The 23,314-nt window shown below is 40.0% G+C and overlaps 2 protein-coding genes across 21 annotated transcripts in view; one reads left to right on the forward strand and one right to left on the reverse strand.

Annotated features, from left to right (window-relative positions):
• ARFGEF1 (ADP ribosylation factor guanine nucleotide exchange factor 1) overlaps positions 1-9,306 on the forward strand; it is a 169,642-nt gene extending 160,336 nt beyond the window's left edge. For 2 of the 4 annotated variants that reach the window (XM_058443929.1, XM_058443930.1), the window contains exon 39: positions 7,247-9,306. In XM_058443929.1, coding sequence (XP_058299912.1) covers positions 7,247-7,264 — 18 coding nt within the window. In that variant the 3' untranslated portion in view covers positions 7,265-9,306. The remainder of the gene's footprint in view (positions 1-7,246) is intronic. The other 2 variants (XR_009214822.1, XM_058443928.1) reach the window with 2 other exon arrangements.
• The window catches only part of CSPP1 (centrosome and spindle pole associated protein 1), a 131,673-nt gene that overhangs the window by 14,256 nt on the left and 94,103 nt on the right, over positions 1-23,314 (reverse strand). For 16 of the 17 annotated variants that reach the window (XM_058443936.1, XM_032759622.2, XM_032759618.2 and 13 more), the window contains 9 exons: positions 22,409-22,558; positions 21,866-22,009; positions 19,296-19,400; positions 17,388-17,454; positions 16,681-16,798; positions 10,259-10,398; positions 7,383-7,523; positions 5,082-5,128; positions 2,878-2,941 (listed from right to left, as the gene is read on the reverse strand). In XM_058443936.1, coding sequence (XP_058299919.1) covers positions 2,878-2,941; positions 5,082-5,128; positions 7,383-7,523; positions 10,259-10,398; positions 16,681-16,798; positions 17,388-17,454; positions 19,296-19,400; positions 21,866-22,009; positions 22,409-22,558 — 976 coding nt within the window. The remainder of the gene's footprint in view (positions 1-2,877; positions 2,942-5,081; positions 5,129-7,382; positions 7,524-10,258; positions 10,399-16,680; positions 16,799-17,387; positions 17,455-19,295; positions 19,401-21,865; positions 22,010-22,408; positions 22,559-23,314) is intronic. The other variant, XM_058443937.1, reaches the window with a different exon arrangement.

Below are 23,314 nucleotides of genomic sequence, written 5' to 3' on the forward strand. Positions count from 1 at the left end.
CCCTGTCTCTACAAAAAATACAAAAATTATTCGGGCATGGTAGTGTGTGCCTGTAGTCTCAGCTACTTGGGAGGCTGAGGTAGGAAAATCATCTGAGCACAGGGAGGTCAAGGCTGCAGTGAGCCATGATCACACCACTGCACTCCAGCCTGGGTGGCAAGGGAGACCCTGTCTCTAAGGGGAAAAAAAAGAAAATCTGACACATGCTATAACATGGATAAACCTCAAAGACGTTATGTGAAGTGAAATAAGCCAGTCATCAAAGGATAAATACTGGATGATTCCACTTACATGAGGTCCTAGAGTAGTCAGACTTATGGAGATAGAAAGTAGAATGTTGGCTGCCAGGGGCTGGAGGGAAAGGGCAATGGGGAATTACTGTTTCATATGAAGAGTTTCTATTTTCAAGATGAGTTCCGGAGACGGATGATAGTGGTGGTTGCACAATAGAAATACTTAACGCAAATCAATGTACACTTTAAAGTGGTTAAAATGGTAAATGTTATGTTTACTTGTATTTTACAATCAAAAAAACCCTATTTTTTAAAATAATGCACGGAAACCACCAGCTTTACATTCCTTACAGCAGTGGTTAACACAGCCATGACTTATGCAGCATTTGCAGTGACTGTTAACCGTAAAGACTGCTGTATCTTTGCTCTAGTGTCATGCAATACTCCAACACACCATCTTGAGTGGCCCAGACCATCTTCACTGTTAGGAAGGAAGGTCTCATTTCCCTGACAAGCAATCTTCCCATCCCTGTCTCCTGCTGGTTTTATCTTTCCTTCTCTCCGCAGTGCAACTTCCTTGGAAAGGAAAAATTCATTTAAAAAAAAAAAACAAAAAAAAAACGGCCACGTACAGTGGCTCATGCCTGTAATCCTAGCACTTTGGGAGGCTGAGGCAGGAGGATCCCTTGAGTCCAGGTGTTTGAGACCAGCCTGGGCAACATAGGGAGACCTCATCTCTACAAAAAATAAAAAAGATAACCAGGTATGGTGGTGCATGCTGTAGTCCCAATACTGTGCAATTCATCCTTTGCACCAGCACCAGCCCCTAAACTGAACGTTCTTAAAGATAACTGGTGCTCATTTTCATCATTATCCATCTTTAAGTGATAATCTTTGTCGGCCTTTAGTTCACAACCCCAAAGATAGTTCTGGGGCCTCAGGGCTCATCAAATCTTCCATCGGGTGGTAGCACGCACTTAGGTGGGAAAGAAGGTGGACGGAGATAAACGACCACTTCTCAAGAGAACAGCCGTGCAAAACGGAATCACACCAGGCTCTTGGACTATGTTTTTTTTTTTTTTTTTTTTGAGACGGAGTCTTGCTCTGTCGCCTACTGGGGAGGCTGAGATGGGAGGAGCACTTGAGCCCAGGAATTTGAGGCTGTAGTGAGCAATGACTGTGCTGCTGCACTCCAGCCTGGGCGACAGAGCAAGACCCTGTCTCAAAAACAACAACAAAAAAAACCATTAAGAGAAAAATATAAGTTAATTTGGAATTTTATCACAAGAAAATCTAAAGTAATTGGCCCGAAATACAACTAATATGTAGACTAGATCATTCCCGATGGCCCTAGGATAGCAGAAACACTCATGATCAGAGTACATAATCATAAGTGTATACTACTTAAAAAAAAAATCCCATGGTACCTTTACTTATCTTCTGAAGACTAAATAAAAGTTTTATGACTTTTTTGACTGAAATATTAAGAGAACTATAAATAGATTAAAATAATTAAGGTACACACGCAGGTATAAGAAATAGTAGAGATTCCTTATACACTTTGTCCAGTTTCCCCCAATGGTAACATTTTGCAAAACTCAAGTATAATCTCACAACCAGGATATCGATAATGATACAATCCACAGATCTTATTCAAATTTACCATCTTACCAATACTCATTTGTGTGTTTTTCTGTGTGTATTAAGATCTATTATTATTTATTATTTTATTTCCCATTTACCTGTATGTATCTACCCCTGCAAACAAGTTGTTAAACAGTTCCCAAACCATAAGGATCCCTCTTCTTGCCCTTTTATAACTATATACACCTCTCCCTATCCCTCAACCCCGGCAACCACTAATCTGTTCTCAATTTCTTAATTTTATAATTTTAAAAATATTTTTTTTTTTGAGACAGAGTCTTGCTCTGTCACCCAGGCTGGAGTGCAGTGGCGCAGTCTCGGCTCACTGCAAGCTCCGCCTCCCGGGTTCACGCCATTCTCCTGCCTCAGCCTCTCCGAGTAGCTGGGACTACAGGCGCCCGCCACTACGCCCGGCTAATTTTTTTGTATTTTTAGTAGAGACGGGGTTTCACCGTGGTCTCGATCTGCTGACCTCGTGATCCGCCCGCCTCGGCCTCCCAAAGTGCTGGGATTACAAGCGTGAGCCACCGCGCCCGGCCTTAATTTTAAAAATATTATGTAAATGGAATCATATAGTAGTATGTAACTTATTGGGATTGTCTTTTTTGCTCAGACTATTTCCCTGAAGAGGCATCCAAATTTCAAAACTTTGTTCCTTTTTATTGCTGAGTGGTATTCCATGGCATGGATGTACCATGCCATGGAACCAGATGTACCTTCATCTACTGAAGGACATCTGGGCTGATTCCAGCATTTGGCATTAGAAATGAGGCTGTTACGAACATTCATGTACAGGTTTGTCAACTATTCCTAAGACTTTTAAAGTTCATTTCAGTAATTCTGATTTTGAAAACTTTGCAAGGCATATCTGATTAAAACAGAAAAAAGAATATTCCTCTTTTTTTTACTAACTTGTACAACAAATACAGCACTGGCTTTTAAGTGTGGAGAAAGGTTTAATATTTAAACAATATAGCCTTAATAAAATAAATATACTCACCAATAAAAGCACTATCAGATTCCAATAATGAGTTTTTCAAGAAATCACTAGTGTCATCTCTGGGCTAAAAGAAACATGTTTCAATGACTATTTTTATTAGTTTTGTGTGGAAAAACAACAAATTTGTACTAAGAGGAGGCACAAGTTTCCACATTGTTCTCCCTAAAAGCAGAAGAGGATGGAGAGAGGTAGGACTGACTACATTCCAATGCTCAGAAAATACTAGAAAGCCTTAACACACACAATTCCTGCAAAGATGGTGATAGCAACGGAAGACAGTCTCTCTCCAGGCTACAGATTATACAAGCTAACACATTTACTCCCTAACTCCACTCCTTCCTGCCCATTTATGGTTGAAGTCAAAAGGATCACATTACGACTGATGGAAAATATAATACAGTATGAAGCAAAGACCCCAATTAAACATTAAGTCTTTAAGCCACTGCCAAGATTCATTCATCTGAATTTCCATAAACCTGTATAGCCCACTTACTATTTCTTTCATGCTAGCAACTGGGGATACAAAGATGAATTAGAGTTTCTGCTCTGGAGTAGATCACAGTGTCATGGGGGAGAGAGGGGTATACTCTCAGATTATGACAGCCCTATGTGACAGCAATTGTCACAATGATGCACCACAGATATGGTGGAGCATATAGTATAGTAAGGAAAAAAAAATGCTAAGATTGGGCTTATTATAATGAGCTCCCAAATGAGAGAAAACTTAAATTTACATATAGAGAATTTTGCAGTATAGAATAATAATCACCAACACGTCAGAAGGAACCTAAAGGCATCCAACTCCACCCCCCTGCACCTTCTTACCAGATTTCTGGGCTTTACTAGGACACTCCAGCAAAGAGCTGTCCGTTAATTTTTAAGGCAATGAATTACAATGATGCACTGCATTCTTTAATCCGAAAGTGAGCTTGTCTCTTGCCTAAATTACTGCAATGGCCTCCTGTCCCACTCAGTCTAAAGGCACAGCAGTCAGTGGATCAAGTAAAACTCTCAAGCAGATCATGTCACTCCTCCACTTAAAGACCTTGGCAGCTTCTCATCACATGCACAAGTGTCAAAGGCAAAGCCCCAGAATGGCCCCCAAGGCCCTGCTGCCTCCCTTCATCACCCCCTGCCCCATGTGCCCGATTGGCCCTTGCTCATGGCTCTCCCACTGCTCCTTACATGCACTAGGCCAACTCCCACTGGGGCCTCTTCCTAGAATGTTCTTCCTCCAGAAGTTCCCCCACATTTCCCATGGACACCTCCCTGGTGTCCTTACTCGAATGTTACCTACCCAGTGAGCCCCCATGCCCACTGTATTTCCAACTATAAACCCTCCCTCCCAGGATCCTCCAGCTGCCTTCTCTGCTGTTGTCTTCTCCACAGCACCATGATTCAACAAACTATTGATTTATTTGACTACTGTCTTTCCCTCCTTCTGGAATGTAACCTGTCAGAGGGCAGGGATTTTTGTCCCTTTTGTTTACTCCTGTACCCCGGCACCTAGAACAGTTTCTTGTCCATAGGAAATAATAAATATTTGTTGATTGAAAAGAGCTCATCCTGTCCCTTTATTCAGTCTTGCACAGAAAGTACCCCCCTCCTCAGGATATAGGTGGGTGTTATCATTCTCTGTTCCCTTCCTTTGCTTATTTTGTTTGTAGACCTCAACACTACTTCCATAACAGACTCCTACCCCCACTACTGCTCATGATAATGACAGCAAACACTCACACTGCACTCATCATGGGCCAGGCCCGCTGTAAGGGCTTTTAATATATTATCTCAGTTCTCACAACAGCACTTGAGCTATTTTTATTTATTTAATAAACACTTATATAAAACTTATATGCTAGGCCTGTCTCTAAGTACCTTGCAAATATTAATTTAAGTACTATTATCCTCATTTTACAGATTAGGAAGCTGAGGCATAAAGAGATTAAATAACTTGCCCTAAGTCACGCAGCTAAAAATAGACTAACTGGAACAGCCTAGTGCTAGAATCTTGTTCTTAGCCATTACAATATGTTTTCTATATATATTACACTAACACTTCTCAAGCTATCCACTTTACTGATAAGACTTACGTTCTTAATTCAATATTCCTAAATAATTCAAAATTTGAATTACTTGATTATCATATGCCTATAGATTTTTAATCCCCCAAAAACTAACTTGAAAAATTGTAACTGGTTGCTTACCATTCTTTGCTCTCGTACTTTAGCACTTGGGATGGCATCTAAGTCAACTGTAGTCAATGGAGAACAAAAGCAAATTAAAAGGTCAGAAAATGCTTACTACATAAAATTAAATTTTAGAATATCTTTTTTGACTAGCTCTCTACTGGAAATTACTTTTCAACTGTCACACTTCAGAATATTTTAAAGATATCACTTATTAATAAACATAGCCCTGCATCCATTCTAGCTGCATAAAATTCTCCCATTCACATGAATGAACATAACAAGTAAAATCACTGCAAACGTAAAACTAATGCCAACAGAAAAACAAAATGATCAATGCAGGATCCTTCACTATCTTGTCAGATTTCTACAATCTGTAGAAAGTTGTTGCATGGAGTTAGGCAGGGGCTCCCTCACATGGAACTGAAATAAGCTCAATTCCAGGCACTTAGTTCCGGAGGCAAAGATCTTGGATCAGGTATCCCAAAGCCTCTCCAATATGACCAGCCTTCCTATGTGTTCCTGTGAATAGTACATTTTGCCCTTTTTAGATACTGCCTTTGAGAATAAACAAGCTGCCAATGATAGCCTGTATTCCTTCTCAGATATTTTAATAAACATGTTTGTGACTGTTTATAGTGAGGCCATATTCTTTTTTTTTTTTTTTTTTTTTTTTTCTTTTTTTTTGAGACGAAGTCTCACTCTGTTGCCCAAGCTGCAGTGCGGTGGCATGATCTCGGCTCTCTGCAACCTCCACCTCCTGGGTTCATGCGATTCTCCTAACTCAGGCTCTGGAGTAGCTGGGACTACAGGCACACGCCTTCATGCCCGGCTAATTTCTGTATTTTTAGCAGCGACAGGGGTTTCACTATGTTGGCCAGACTGGTCTTGAACTCCTGACCTCATGCTCCACCCACTTCGGCCTCCCAAAGTGCTGGGATTACAGGCGTGAGCCACCACGCCTGGCCAGTGAGGTCATATTCCTATGAATTATGTCATCATAGTGTCTACTGGAAGTTGGGGAGTGGTTGCTGTGAGAGATAGATACCTTCAGTGCCAAAATGTACCTGTATCCACCTGGGGACTACTTGTGGGTTAATCAGTCTAAGCTGCCAAAATCCCACAAGATCAGATCTTCACTTTGAGACTAAAGAAAAATGCCACCAGACTGGGTACAAAGGTTGAAGAATGTACTTGCTTCTCTCCTCTCTCCAGATGATACACCTACTGCTTATCCTAGAATTAGGCTTATTCTGTCACAGGGCTATGAGGCTGTTATTAAAAATTCTGTACCAGATGAAGGGAAAACGATCCCTATACAAATGTTTATTGAAGTCTTGACCCATGATCTGGGCCTAAACTGATGCATCACTTACTCCTGTGATGCTATCTCATGAAGTCAAAAAAGCTTCCTCAGGTTCTGCAAGCCAGACCAGCCTCCCAAGATAGGGTCTTAACTTTTCTTAAAAATAACTGGCAGGAGCATCCCTTCCATTCTTGTTATCTGATTGTTGGGTTTTCATTACTCATTTTCCATGGTTAACCTCGATGGCCTGAAGGCTGGTGAAATACAGATGGGAAGGCCATGCAGTACACCTGGCTATCGTCAGGGCCCATCAGTGCTCTCTAAGGCAACTAGCCCCACTCTGCTTCTAGGTGCCCACCCACTCCAACCCAACGGCATCCTAGATTTCTTCTGTGTGATATTCATCACAGTTATACTTCTTTAGCATCTAACTTCTCCAACAAAATATAACCTCCTCGAGAGCAGCAGCATATGTCATTCATCACCATATCCCCTGGATATAGGCCAGTACCTGTGCTCCTAGTAACCACTAAGTATCTTTCAATTGGTTGATTATACGAAAACATTCATAGTCCAGTCTGATGCTTTACAGATTTTACGCCACATCAAAACTTAAACACACTCACACCACAGTAGACAAATGCCTGACATGGCACAGTAGGCAAATGCCCCACACGTCATGACAGGGTACTGATATGTCTGCCTGACACTCCTTCCTTTGGTTCCTAGTTCCTGATGCAGATGTCACCTGGCCTGGTCAAAGTATTCAATCCTCCTGGCTACAGTGAATGACTGGGCCCCTCTCATGCATGAATACACCACCCCAGTGGAGCCACTCAGAGCCCTCTCTCATACTTGTTCTTTTCTGGTACTACAGACCAAACGGACCTTGTGAGCATGGGGCTGCCAGTGAAAGGAGGATGCCTGGGAATGAAATCAACAGAAGAGATGCAGAAAGCCTACGGAAAAACAGCGTGCTGATACTATTTGACACAGCAATGATTATTTCTTACCTTTGGCACATTCCTGCATTTTTATTCTGTTCAGCCTCTTCTGCTGCTCTCTTAGCAGGGCTTGCTGCTGAATCTCTAAGGTGTGATGATCTCTTGGAGGATCCGGGTACATAAATTTCAGATCAACTCGTGTTTCTGAATCTGGTATAAAAAATATGTTATATAACTAAGTTAAATGTTGTTTTCAAATGGGATTTTATAAAACTTCACTGTAAGTAACATGAGTAACCTAATTTCAAAATCAAGGAAATGATATAAATAGTGAAACATCACTAAAGTCAAAGGACAGTAAAATAGCCACAAAACTAAAGAATATGAAATTAATATTCTTTAATAAGTGTCTTTTCACAAACTTACCAACATAAGGAATACCCCAGAACAAGCAGTGGATGCTGCATTCTCCATCTCTACCTGTCCTAGCCCCGCCAGGATGCCACCCAGAACACAAACTACGTGCAGGTATATCCAAGCAGATGGTCACATGGCTATGACTAAGGCAGCCATGAGACACTGTAATCACGACTGATCTCTAAAATATACTGGAAACGTGAAAAAATAATGTTACTGGCCAATTAATATTTTAGTCCTTACAAATATCATGCAGAAAGCAAGATAAATGTAGACTGGCTGGAACTTGAGGGAGAATGACATTTGTTTTTTGTTTTTTTTTCTTGAGACAGAGTCTTGCTCTGTCGCCCATGCTGGAGTGCAGTGGCATGGTCTTGGCTCACTGCCAGCTCTGCCTCCTGGGTTCACGCCATTCTCCTGCCTCAGTCTCCCAAATAGCTGGGACTACAAGCACCTACCACTATGCCCAGCTAATGTTTTTTTGTAGTTTTTAGTAGAGACGGGGTTTCACTATGTTGGCCAGGCTGGTCTTGAACTCCTGACCTCGTGATCCACCCGCCTCGGCCTCTCAAAGTGCTGGGATTACAGGCATTAGCCACGGTGCCTGGCCAAGAATAAAAATTTTTAAATCTTCAGAAGAAACATACAGTTCATACATATAAAAAGCCTTGAAAATATTATTCCCTTTGACTCACTAATTACACTGCTGGAATATAAAGAAATGATCCTAAATATATATTATAGTTTTATGGTCCTAAATATGTATAAAGCTTTATGATCAGAAATTATCAAAAGAACAAAATAGTGAAAATGGTTAACAGCCATTTTCAGAAGTTAACAGAAGTCTCTGGACACATAAACTTGGATTGGTCCCTGGCTTCACTGCTTCCAAACTCATTAAAAAACAATACCAACCACCAAGTCATAGGTGAATGAGGGCAAGATGTAGTAACACAGTGAAATTAATGGCCTAATTCTATGGCTTAAACCTTTTTGGTCTCAAGATCTTTTTTACACTCTTAAAAATTGAGGACCCCAAAGAGCTTTACTTATGTATGTCACACACACACGCCATATTAGAAATTAAAACTAAGAGATTCTTAAAACACAAGAATACACAAGGACACATTTTGCTAGCTTCAAAGAGATGAAATCATCACATGTCATGTAGTCTCTGGCCAATCTATATACACATGAGAGAATGAGAATGAAAAAGACAAATAATGTCTTAGTTTATAATACAAACAGTTTTGACTTCAGACCAAACTCCTCATGAGACCCACTGGGTTAACACAATGCCTGGCAGATAGTAAGTAATCAATATTTGATAGCATAAAAAATAACTATAGTATACGTAATTGATAATATGTGTAAATCTAGGTGAAAAACAATAGAGAAAATTAAATAAATAGCACAATTTATCTTTTTTTCCTTTTAATTATGCTCAGAAAGACTAGAAAACATCCAAAATGATAATGGTACTTATATATAGGTAGTTTGACTAAAGTGGTTTTTCCTTCTTACTATCTTTCTGTATTTTGAAAATTTGCTACAATAAACAGTACTTTCAAAAGGATAAAAAGCTTAAATTCCAGTTTTCTGGCCTAGGTCATATGACCACACATCCCATAATCTGCCCCTTCTGGTCCAACACCTGCTCTGCTGAATATGCCTAAAGGAAAATTATACAACACACATTTGGTTCCTCCACACATTCTCCGTCTCCCAGGCCTCGTGTACCCTGGAAATCCCGTTTCCCTACTAAACTTTCTCTTCCATTAGCCCTAAATGGCTACATCAAAGCTTCTCCTAACTCTTCCCTCAAATCCCCTAGATTTCACTTCAACAATCACTCTCCCTCTCCTAGAGCCTGAACCTCTTTCTCCTGCATAGCTCCTCACGTTCACATTCTAAGGACTCTTCCAGCTCCTGATCCCTCTCCTTCCCTTCCCTTTCCCAGCCAAGGGTCTTCTAAAAGTCTTATGCCTATTGTCTCCAACATCTTGCCTCCTAGTCAATCCTCATTCCAAAGTTAATCGGCAATCATTCCACTTAAAAAGCTCTAGCTGAGGTCACCAATGACCTCATCCAACTGACATTTTCCGGTATTCATCTTACACGATCCTGTCTCCTTGATACTCTTTCGCCTCAGGTTTCAGGATCCTACATTCTCCTGCTTCTCCTCCAGTCTCTCTGGCTTCTCCTCAGTATTTTTCATGAGCTCATCTTTGTCCATCCTCCATTAAATGTCAAGTTCCATTCTTCATACTAATCTATGCGATCTCATCCATTCCAGACTTTAACACTGTATGCTCTCCAAAAGAAAGCAGTTAGTCAAACTAAAGCTTCATCTACCAGACTGGTTAACTGAAGACCTAGAGAATACAGAAGTTTCATTTCATTTTAACTTAAAATACGTATCATAGATAAAATTCTACTTTAGAAAAAGGGTACAAAGATCTTTATAGATATTTAAATATGGGTAGAACACTTCTGCTACATCTTTAAAAGAGCAGCAATCTACTCACCTCTATCTTTCAGCTCATTAAAATCATGAATATTCTGAAAAGTGGCAGCGTCTAAGCCCTTAGGGGACTGTCTTCTGACAGGAGCTTGCAACCGATGTCTAGCCATATCAAATACATCCATGGGATTCCTTTCCCTTTTCCTATAGATAAATGACAAATCATAATATGTGCTTCATAGGAAAAATAGGTGAGTTCACATCTAATTCACTGTAAAAGAAATTTGGTCTCTTTCACCACATCATATTATTAAAAAATTATTTTAGGACAGGTGCTGTGGCTTACACTTGTAATCCCAGCACTTTGGGAGGCAGACAGGAGGACTGCTAGAAATCAGGAGTTCAATACCAGCCAGCCTGGCCTACAAAGCAAGACCCCCTCGCTACAAAAAAAAAAAAAAAAAAAAAAAAAAAAAAAACGAGGCCAGGCATGGTGCCTCATGCCTATAATCCCAGCACTTTGGGAGGCCAAGACAGGTGGATCACCTGAGGTCAGGAGTTCGAGACCAGACTGGGCCAACATGGACAAACCCCACGTCTACTAAAAATACAAAAATTAGTTGGGTGTGATGGCACACACCTGTAGTCCCAGCTACTCGGGAGGCTGAGGCAGCAGAATCACTTGAACCCAGAAGGTGGAGATTGCAGTGAGCTGAGATCACACCACTGCACTCCTGCCTGGGTGACAGAGCAAGACTCAGTCTCAAAAAAGAAAAAAAAGTTGGCCAGGCGTCGTGGCTCACGCCTGTAATCCCAGCACTTTGGGAGGCCAAGGCAGGCAAATCACCTGAGGTCAGGAGTTTGAGACCAGCCTGGCCAAAATGGTGAAACCCTGTCTCTACTAAAAATACAAAAACTAGTTGGGCGTGGTGGTGTGTGCCTGTAGTACCACCTACTCGGGAGGCTGAGGCATGAGAATTGCTTGAACCCGGGAGGAGGAGGCTGTGGTGAGCCGAGATCACACCACTGCACTCCAGCTTGGGTGACACAGCAAGACTCCATCTCAAAAGAGTCAAGCATGATGGTATGTGCCTGTAGTCCTGGCTACCGCTGAGATGAGAGGATTGATTGAGCTCAGGAGGCCAAGGCTGCAATAAGCTGTGATCATGCCACTGCACTCCAGCCTGGACAACAGAGGCAGACCCTGTCTCTCTCTTTTTTTTTTTTTTTTTGAGACGGAGTCTCACTCTCTCGCCAGGCTGGAGTGCAGTGGTGTGATCTCAGCTCACCGCAGCCTCCTCCTCCCAGGTTCAAGCAATTCTCCTGCCTCAGCCTCCTGTGTAGCTGGGACTACAGGCGCGCGCCACTAGGCCCAGCTAATTTTTTTGTATTTTTAGTAAAGATGGGGTTTCACCATGCTGGCCAGGATGGTCTCTATCTCTTGACCTCATGATCTGCTCACCTCGGCCTCTCAAAGTGCTGGGATTACAGGCGTGCGTGAGCCACTGCACCCGGCCCCCCATCTCTTAAAACAAAAAAAATTGGTCGGGCGCGGTGGCTCATGCCTGTAATCCCAGCACCTTCGGAGGCCGAGGCGGGCAGATCACGAGGTCAGGAGATCAAGACCATCCTGGCTAACAAGGTGAAACCCCGTCTCTACTAAAAATACAAAAAATTAGCCGGGTGTGGTGGCACATGCCTGTAGTCCCAGCTACTCAGGAGCCTGAGGCAGAAGAACGGCGTGAACCCAGGAGGTGGAGCTTGCAGTGAGCTGAGATAGTGCAACTGCACTCCAGCCTGGGTGACAGAGCAAGACTCCGTCTCAAAAATAAACAAATAAATAAATAAATAAATCGAATAGCTCTATTAGTTCAATCCTTTACCTTAAAATATAGCATATTTATAACGTCATTTAAATTTTTCAAAATCCTCAGATGCAAGATACCTTATTACAAGAATAGAATGATTCAGCTTTACTTTAAAATGTTCATGGAAAAAATAAAATAAAATGTTCATGGAGTATGAAGATCACATTCTTTGAGGTCAGAGAAACTGAGATTCAAAGACCAGCTCTGTTATTTATTAGCAGTTTGACCTTGATTTCATCATCTGTAAAATGCAGATGTCTACCCCTTATAGTCTTATGGTGAACAACAGAATTAAGATAAAAAAAATTTTTTTTTTTGAAACAGAGTCTTGCTCTGTTGCCCAGGCTAGAATGCAGTGGCACAATCTCAGCTCATTGCAACCTCCTCTTCCCAGCTCAAGCAATTCTCCTGCCTCAGCCTCCCAAGTAGCTGGGACTACAGGTACACACCACCACACTCAGCTAATTTTTTTTTTTTTTGTATTTTTAGTAGAGACAGGATTTTGCCACGTTGGTCAGGCTGGTCTTGAACTCCTGACCTCAGGTGATCCATCCGCCTCAGTCTCCCAAAGTGCTGGGATTACAGGGGTGAGCCACCATATCCAGTCAGAATTGAGATAAATGTTATACTGTTAAGTACCTAGTATAGTACCTGACATGCATTAGATAATAAATTACCTTCCCCTCAGCCTAAGACAGAAATGACACATAGAAATATGGTAATAGGCAAGGCCCTGTGGCTCACACCTATAATCCCAGCACTTTGGGAAGCAGACGTATTGCTTGAGCTCAGGAGTTCGAGACCAGCCTGGGCAATATGGAAAAACCCCGTCTCTACTAAAAAATGCAAAGTTAGCAGGTGTGGTAGCCTGTAACTGTAGTCCCACCTACTTGGGAGGCTGAAGCACTAGAATCACTTGAATCAGGAGGCGGAGGTTGCTGTGAGCCAAGATCATGCCACTGCACTCCAGCCTAGGTGACAGAAAGAGACTCTGTCTCCAAAAAAAAGAAAAAGAAATATGGTACTGGCCGGCGTGGTGGCTCACCTGTAATCCCAGCACTTTGGGAGGCCGAGGCGGGTGGACCACCTGAGGTCAAGAGTTCGAGACCAGCCTGACCAACATGGTGAAACCCTGTCTCTACTAAAAATACAAAAATTAGCCGGGCATGGGGGTGGGCACTTGTAATCCTAGCTACTCAGGAGGCTGAGGCAGAAGAAACACTTGAACCTGGGAGGTGGAGGTTGCAGTGAGCCGAAGATCGTGCCATTGTACTCCAGCCTGGGTGACACAGCGAGACTCTGTCTCAAAAAAGTAAAAATAAAAACAGAAATATGGTACTAATACGTAGTTCAATATGGGCATTATTCAGAGGACCCAACAGTAACTTTACAATGGACTTTACAAGGAACTTGATATCCTAACTAGCTAACTGATTGCTGTGGTACCTAAGAAATTGATAGTAGGTAGTAAGGGAGTTTTCTGCCAGGGCTTTGAGGGAGTGATGATAAGAGAGGGATGGTGTTTCTAATCCTGAAAATAAAATAAAATACCTACTGCTGCTTCACTCAGCACTAGATCTCCTCTATTTTTGAAAATGGAGCTCTAAGCTATGGTCATTATGAGGCTTAGTCAGACTCCTCCCATCATTTCTTTATCATTAAATCTTCCCTAAGCACCAAGACAAGATAGCTGGGATCCCCACAGACAATGCCCCTGCTCTAATGGAGTTTCCTTTTGCAGGGGAGGATTCACTGGGGCCACAAAAGGACTCTGGTCAAGGCTGACAGAGACCTCTAATACCTAAGGTGAAAGGAACTCTATGGAGATTTACTACAATGCAAAATATTAAAAAGACGTCTAAGAGACCATTAAATTGGACTGCTGTCTAGTTTCCATGAATGCTAATAAATACACTGGTAAGTTAGGAAGTAGGTTATTAAATCTTCACATGTGAGCCACATCACATTTGTTTTGAGCCTAGCACACATAATAGGAGTTGGATAATATGGCAAATTATTTAGTGAATATGAGATTCCTTCTGTACAAATATTCATGAAATTGCAATAAAGAACCAACTCTGAGATGTCTTTAATCAGAATATGTATTAAAATTATTCCAAAGTAAATGTATTTAACCAATTATTGCTAAATGATGATAAATGTAACATGTTTTGTAACTTAAGTTAGAACTTAAGAGTCACAAATACATATATTTATTTATTTATTTCAAATACATACATTTATTTATTCACTAGATTCTCAAGGGGTAGAAATTATCATGTATAATTTTCAAGCGAGAAAATTGAGGGGCTGCTCGAGTACTCTTTCTTAAAACATACTGGTTTGCCAAAAGAATTTATTAATGAAAAGAAAAATTAATGTCAAAAAACCATTAAACTGAATTAAATATGCATGTTTAGAAGTTGGAAAGCTGCACAGTTAAGGCATTTATGACACTGTAAAAGTAAATATAGAAAAAAAACACTACCTCTCAATTGCTTGGAACTTATTGACCTACTATGGGAGAATTACTGAATCACTGAAAATTACCACCTTGGATTAACATTTCATTATCAAGCCAATCTGTATCTTGAAATTTCCTCACCTTGTTTACCTTGTTTCAATATTCCTGGAGAATACAAACAAAAATCTAAACAAACCATAATTAGGCAAATTAATGTGCTACGTTAAAATCCTACCACATACTGGATTACAGTCAGACATCAGCATAAACTTAATATGCATACAAATAGACACAGGAACAATTATAGATATGTTTATATTTATGACTTAGTATAACATACATATATTATCCAGAGGGCCTAGAAGCAGTGACACCCAGCAATAAGCAGACCCAGCTTATCTGGTTTCTATATACATTCTCCAAAAGGAACCAGGGCTCCTTGGAGAAATAGCTGATTCTAGGGATGGGGCAGGGGAAATACAAGATGATCCTGAGCCATCTGGAAAGAAGTCTTCAAAAAACAAAAGGATGGGGACATGTCAAAGAGACACAGGAGCCAACCTGAAAGAGCGCCCAATGGCCAAAGTTGGAACAATTTTTGAAATAAAATAATGTAGCACTGGCTTACAACCCAAAGTATAAGATAAATACACATGAGATGACAGTAATAAATAAATGATTGAATAAATAAATAAATGGAAGAAGAAGAGACAAGTCTTTCTTATGGAAGAATTCTAAAAACTGTATGTAGGTAACCTCTGCTCCAAGAGATGAAGCTTAATTCCACCCCCGTCTCACTCTTGCAGGTGCGCTAGATTTAGTGATTTGTGACCAAAGAATAGTTAACTTTCTAGTGGAGAATCCTGGCAAACACGACTTTAACCAAGGTTAACATTTCCAGAGGTATCATGTGGATATCATTTACCCCTGATACAATGTGATGATGTGATGTCAGAACAATGCCTGTGCTCTTCTTTCCAGAAACCCTTAATCCCAGTCTAATCATCAGAAAACATCAGACAAATCCAGACTGGAGGAGGAGGCATTCTACAGGATACCTGGCCAGTGCCCATCTAGACTTTCACAAGAAAACAAGAGAAGACTGGGAAACTGTCCCAGACCCGAGGAGACTGGGAGACATGACAACTAAATGCAATGTGGTTCATCTTGTATGGGGCCCATGAACAGAAGGAGAACATTAGTAGAAAACTGGAGAAATCCAAAGAGTCTCAAATTTAGTTCATAGTAATGTTCTAATGTCAGCCTCTGAGTTGTGACAAACATACCATGGTAATACAAGATGTTAACAATAGGGAAAACTGGATGAAGGGTGTACAGAAACTCTCTGTATTGTTTGCAACTTTTTTTTTTTTCATGAGACAGAGTCTCGCTCTGTCACCTAGGCTGGAGTGCAGCGGTGTGATCTCGGCTCACTGCAACCTCTGCCTCCTGGGTTCACGCCATTCTCCTGCCTCAGCCACCTGAGTAGCTGGGACCACAGGCGCATGCCACCACACCCAGTTAATTTTTTGTATTTTTAGTAGAGACGGGGTTTCACTGTGTTAGACAGGATGGTCTCGATCTCCTGACCTCGTGATCCGCCCACCTTGGCCTCCCAAAAGTGCTGGGATTACAGGCGTGAGCAACTGCACCCAGCCTGCAACTTTTTTATAATCAAAATTATCCCAAAATAGAAAGTTTATTTTTAAAAAGAGAAAGAAACAAAATGTGGTAGTTACCCACTATGTTGATTTTACAACCTACTAAAACAGTGCAAACTGAAGTTTGAAGAACACTGCTTTACGAAATTTATGACTCCTGGCAAAAATGATCAGAAATGTTCGGTAGCCTGTAAGTGATTTTGTTGAAAAAAAGTATTTCAGAAAGCTACGTTATTAATGGAAAATATAAAAAACAGTTCTAAAATGCAACTACTGTCTGTAATTATTCCAACCCAGAAATTTCCATTCCTACAACATGAATCCCCTTGAGAACTAAATTTCTACAACTGATTTTGTAAAAGACAAAGAAAAGGAAAGTAAGGAGATTTTAAGTAAGATGAATTAGTCCTATTCCCAAACTACAAAATTACTGGATAGGTGAAGTAAGATAAAAGAACTCAAGAGAAAACAAAAAGTGCAATTCTAAACTTGCCTGATAGGAATTTCATCATCACTGTCCATGTGTAGCAATCGCTCTTGTAGACGCCTCTCTTCACTACGAAGCTGTTTTCTCATTTCTGATAATTCCATAATTACATTTTTTTTCTCCTCTGCAAATTCCCATTGATAAGTAAAACACAAGACAGGAATAAGAACAAAAGACTAAACATTGAAACACAACCTGACTAATAATAAAGTGAAACTGCTCAGAGAGACAATTTTATGAAAGATATTTTAACATTTTATATATACACACATATACAGATCATAATTATGAATGTCATTAGGACCCACAAGTACATTTTTTATAATATAGGAATTTCAGAAGCGATATTCTTGGGGGAGTGCAACTATAAAGGAGAGGCACAAGGAAGTTCCTTTATGGTGATGGAACAGTTCTGTATCTTGATTGCAGTGGTAGTCACACAAATTGTGCATGATAAAAATGCAGAGATACACATACATAAATGCACGTAAAAACTGGTAAAATCTGATGGTCTGTGGACTGCACCAATGTCCACTTCCTGGCTATGAGACTGTACTACCTAAGATGTTACCCCAGGGGAAAGCTGGAGAAAGGGTACACAGCACCTACCTCTCTATACTGTTTCTGCAATTTTCTATGAGTTTATAATTATTTCAAAATGAAAAGTTAAAAAGAGAAATACTCGAGGTAACAGGTTTAGTAGTTAACTCTACCTTCTGCACGGAGCTGATTTTTCCTGGCAGGTACCGGGGGTGACTGTGCCCTGGACATGGAACTTTCCTGTTTAACAATAATGACAAAGACATGCTCAGTATGTCTTCCCTACACAGAAGCTTGAAGGGAGTAATTTTTTGAAGTATTTATATGTAAAAGAAACCAAACTCCACACTATTTTACCTCCAAAACTTACCCAGATAAACTCTACCCAAGGTAGAGTATATCTACCTTTTACATCTATTCTAGAGTATCTACCTTTTACATCTAGAGTATATCTACCATGTATATCTATTCTTCCTTCTCATCACGATGGAAGTGTCCTTGCCTCCACCCAAACAGAATCCCTTCACCTGTACTCTGTATCTGATAATTGACTCCCATTCTCCTCTGATTATTCTCTTTTTTTCCAACTTCCTCTCTCCAAGCACCTTCCTCTCAGCCTATGTGTAAAAACCTCTCCCTTTCTTAAAAAAAAATTTACCTCACCCTTCATTGCTCACTGTCTCCTGTCCATTCTATCCTTCCCTTCACAGCTGAGCTTCCTTAAAGAACAGTAAATGCAGTGCTTTTGGGTCTACTGCCTATTCTCATTCACTTCGCAACACACAGCTATGGCCTTTGCTTTCACACCCAACACTCTAACAATACTGCCTTCACCAAAGTCATCAAGTGACCCCCAAGTGACACATTCAGTAGGCATTTTACTTGGCCAGTCGCAACTGCCGTCACTGCCATCCTCTCTCACCCTCTCTCCATTCCTTTGGCTGCTTCTCAAATGTTGGTAATTCCTCATTATTCTATTCTCAGCCTCCTTTCCGTCTCTGGTAGACACTCATCGTACACAATGGTACTAATTTAACAAGCACCAATATGTTGATGGTGTCCAGAACTATAAATCGAATCCAGAACTCATTATGCTGCCACAATTCATATTTTCAACTGCCTACTCTATATAACCCTCACCAAAAACTTGAAAGTTATCATAGACTCCTACCACAACACACTCAACAAATAGTACTACTATGTCTCTTAAATGTGTCATAAAGCTGTCACACCTTCTCAGTTCTTGGTGTCACTGCCTTTGTTTGGGTCCTCAGTCTCACATCTGGACTTGTGCAAAAGCATCTTATCTCCATGCTTAGTCTTGCCCCACCTCCAAAACTTATCTCCACACCATTGCCTGAAAAAACATTACACAAAAGTGGCCATGTCATTCCCCTACTTAAATATTACAATGAATTCCCATGCATTATCTACCACAGACCTACTAAATCAGAATCTCAAAGGGTGGGATTCAGAAACATGTTCTTCTGACACATTTCTTTACCTATGCTGCTAATTAGCCTGTCTGGAATCTACCAGCCTATGGAACAAAATCAAAGCTCTTAGCACTCCGTACAGCATGCCACACATGTTCTGACCTCCACCTCCTCTGCTGCCTTAATGCACAGGCATCATCAGGCCAGACCACACCATGGAAGATTCTTCACATGTGCCATGAGCTTACATTGCTCTCCACGACTTTCCACAAGCTGATAATCCCTCACCCTCCTCTTCAAGGCAAATTCCTGCATATTATTCAAGCATCAACTTGAGGATCAATCTTAGAACATTTTCCATGTTCTCTTTTCCTTGTAGTTCAATCTAACGTATAACAGACTTAGTGAGCATATCTACAGCTAGCTAGCTTGAGGGGCTAAATTATGGTTTGTCAAAAGAAACTTTAGGGCACCAAGCACTATCAGTTATAATCGAAGCAGCAGGCAAATTACTGTAGATATCACCTGTATTTCAGATCTGAAAAAATTTAACCTATCCAAATATAATGAAAAAGAAAATTTCATTCGATCCCCCAATCCAAAATAACTGAGCTAGGATGAACAAATAAAAACGAAAGTACATACATGAATAAAGGAACGTATGATGCTGTCAACTGAAGGAGGTCTTTGGAGTTTGCTTGCAATTTTGTTCTGAAGAGCAGGAACTATAGGAGAAGGCTGTCTCATGTGCTGAAAAATTTAAAAAATTTAAGAGCATATTTGCTTCATCACACTCATACACATATATACACACACACACACACACCCCCTTGTAGTTAAGAAAGTCATCTAAGAAGTTTAGATTGTTATTGCTTTTATTTAATAAAATGCTTTTTACAACAGTCAGAAATTCAATTACATAAGATCAAACATGTTGATTATGATAAACATAAATGGATTTAGACATCTGTATTAAAACAGTATGACTCAGATTAGGATTTAAAAAATCAACAAACTCAAGTAAAGCAACAAAAAAGAAAAAATATAACAAAAGTAAATAATCATATTTAATAATAAAAAGGTACCATGACAATACAAAAAAATTAAATAACAAAATCCTTCTTCTGGAAAGCAATACAAGTCAACCTCTAAAATCTAGATCTAATCACCAACAGCATCATGGATGAGGGACTTTTCAAGATCACAATGGGGTTCTATATTTCAGTTTATAGTGTATTAAACCTTATAGTCCAAAAACTTCATTGTAAATACAACATAGACATTCTAAATCCCTGTAGAGGATGGAGCAAACAAGCCATAGTACACATAACAAAAGACCAAAAAGCTATCAAGGAAGAAAAACACAAAAAAGTCAGAAATGCAATTAATGTAAAGACATTAGTTCTGATAAACATAAATGGATTTAGATATCCCTATTTTAAAAGATTAGGCCAGGTGCAATGGCTCATGTCTATAATCCCAGCACTTTGGGAGGCCAAGCAGGCAGGTCACCTGAGGACAGGAGTTCAAGACCAGCCTGGCCAACATGGTGAAACCCCATCTCTAATAAAAATTAGCCAGGTGTGGTAGTTTGCACCTGTAATTCCAGCTACTGGGGAGGCTAGGGTAGGAGAATCACTTGAACCTGGGAGGTGGAAGTTGCAGTGAGCCAAGATTGCACCACTGCGCTCCAGCCTGGGCGACAGAGCGAGTCTCTGTCTCTAAATAAATAAATAAATAAAAATAAAAAGATTATAACTCAGATTAGGATTTTAAAAATTCAACAAACTAACTAAAGATAGAAGCTAACTAAATAATATGGTGACACAAAGGTAAAACTGAAGGAATAGACAAAAAAATATATGTATCAGACATACATAAATGAAAGAAAATGATAGCAATGTTAATTTCAGAATGGCAAATGCATTAAATGGGATAAAGCTGATTTAAAACTTTATGGTACTTTACAATTAAATAGTAACATCATAAAAGTATATATTCCTTAAAAAAATAGCATTTTTAAACAACATAAGAAATTGCAAGAAATATAATTATGGGAAATTGTTAGTTTCCCATAATTAATATAATTAACAATTCTGTTTAATTCTTTTTTTTTTTTTTTTGAGATGGAGTCTCGCTCTGTCACCCAGGCTGAAGTGCCGCGGTGCAATCACGGCTCACTGCAACCTCTGCCTCCCAAGTTCAAGCGATTCTCCTGCCTCAGCCTCCTGAGTAGCTGGGACTACAGGTGCCTGCCACCACGCCCAGCTAATTTTTGTATTTGTTATAGAGACAGGGTTTCACCATGTTGCCCAGGCTGGTCTCGATCTCCTGGCCTCAAGTGATCCGCCTGCCTCGACCTTAAATTCTTAAATGATGAATTTTACAATAAAAAATTATCTGTGAGGCAGGGTGTGGTGGCTCACACCTGCAATCCCACCACTTTGGGAGGCTGAGGCAGGAGGATAACTTGAGCCCCAAAATTTGAGATCAGCCTGGGCAACATAGCAAGACCTGGTCTCTTAAAAAAAAAAAAAAGAAAGAAAGAAAGAAAGAAGGCCGGGCATGGTGGCTCACTCCTGTAATCTCAGCACTCTGGGAGGCAGAAGTGGGCGGATCACCTGAGGTCAGGAGTTTGAGACCAGTCTGGCCAACACGGTGAAACCCCATCTCTGCTAAAAATACAAAAATTAGCTGGGCATGACAGCGTGTGCCTGTAGTCCCAGCTACTCGAGAGGTTGAGGCAGGAGAACTGCTTGAACCCAGGAGGTGGAGGTGCAGTGAGCCAAGATTGTGCCACTGCACTCCAGAGCCTGGGCAACAGAGTGAGATTATGTCTCAAAAAAAAAAAAAAAAGGAATATATATATATATATATATTTCTGCATTAGTCTTGTCATGAACCATAACAAACAGTTCATGTTGTACTGTCTGCAGACCATATTCTTGGGTGGCACCGCATACACCATGGGAACGAGACTAAGAATGGCTGAAGTAAGTAAATCCATTACCTTCAATGGACAGAAAATACCAACAAAGCACAGTGACAGTACCTCATATAGAAAGTTTAGTACATTGTGCCCAGACTAAACAGTAAGACAGAACAGGAACAAAAGCACCTCCTCCTCTTTTTCCCCTTTTCTAACAACTATACAACTCTCACAGTGAAAGTGGGTTAAACTATGGGTTTGATTGACATTTTTGTCTGAAACTTACCTTTGTTTCTTCCCCATTCAAATTATCTCTTTCATAGTAGTGCTGAAGTTGCAGGTTATATTTTTCTTCTTCTTTCTTCTTTCTTTCTGCTTCTTTTTGTCTTTCTTCAGCTAACCGAATATGCTCTTCATTTTTTAGCCTTTGCTTTAAAATAAATAGAAAAATATGCATTCCGTATATTCCTTCTACAGTACATTCAAAAATGTGCTACCTTATTTATCTAATAAAATGAGATAAAGATATAGATGACATGATATGGTGTTCTTTAACGTAAGTTGTCTGCTTAAAAATAAAGTATTAGGCATCTTTTATAAAGTCTTCAGTCAGCCTACATCTATTTTTTTAAAGTCATCACTTATCTTCTTTCTTAAATTATCCTTTCACCTTAATAAAATAATATCCAATGAATGTATATTGATCTGGTATTTTCTAAATGTACTCCAACACTGTTCTCCTTTATAAGTAAGAAATACCTTTTCAAGTCAAAATAAAGATTTCACCTTCAGACTAAGTAGTAAAATACAATAGGGAAAAAAGATGTACCTCCTCCTCTTTCTCCCTTTTCTTTTCCTGTTCCTCTTCATACTCCTGCTGAATTCGTGCCCTCTGTTCTGCAAGCCGTCTTTCTTCTTTTTCTTCTGCAATTCTCAGTCTCTCTCGCTCTGCTTCCTCTCTTTGTTTCTTTTCCTCAATCTAAAGAATTAAACTTAGTTATTTATCTTGTAAAACTATTGAAAAGTTAGAATATCACTTATTTTTTTCCTGATAGCATATAAACTCAACATTTGTACCCTCTTTTTGCATGTTCCTAAATTTTTCAGTCTCCTGTATTTTCAGGGAGGCTACATGATTTACTGTACTGTTAAAAGCTTTGAGTTAAATTCCACTTCCACCAAACAGACTGTGTGACCTTAAGAAACTTGCTTGTCCTCAGTTTTCTCTTTTTTCTGGTAAACAGTTACTAATGCCTACATCTCAAAGGAGTGCTTAAAGAATTTAAGTGAAACAATGTAAGGAACATAAAAGTTCCTCCTATATAGAAGGTTCTAAGCAACTAATTCATGATTATATTATTCTATAGTGATTGCTGCTATTATATGTCAAAATTCTTGGAATTGATTATTCTAAAATAACAGTGAAATTAGTATTTTAGTATTCAATCATTTTTTAATGCAAGAGCCATTTCTCCCAAATGCCCTTTGTTATTTCCTAACTATAGAGGTTAATGGAGAAAGAACTAAAACTATTAGGTGGAGGAGGATTTAGGTCATAAGGACTCACAATTAAGTTTCATCTTGCATGCTACCTGGAGTCTGTAGCGTTGAGTACTTTAGAGCCTAAGATTTGAAGGAAAGAAGGCCCTAAGAGATAGATAGTCCACATCCCCAATGAATGAGGCAGGGAAGAACGGCAGCACGGGAACCAGGTATTCATGTCTCTGGTTTAAGG

This window comes from Hylobates moloch, unplaced genomic scaffold, assembly GCF_009828535.3.
Source record: "Hylobates moloch isolate HMO894 unplaced genomic scaffold, HMol_V3 SCAFFOLD_9, whole genome shotgun sequence".
Taxonomy (NCBI): Eukaryota; Metazoa; Chordata; class Mammalia; order Primates; family Hylobatidae; genus Hylobates; species Hylobates moloch.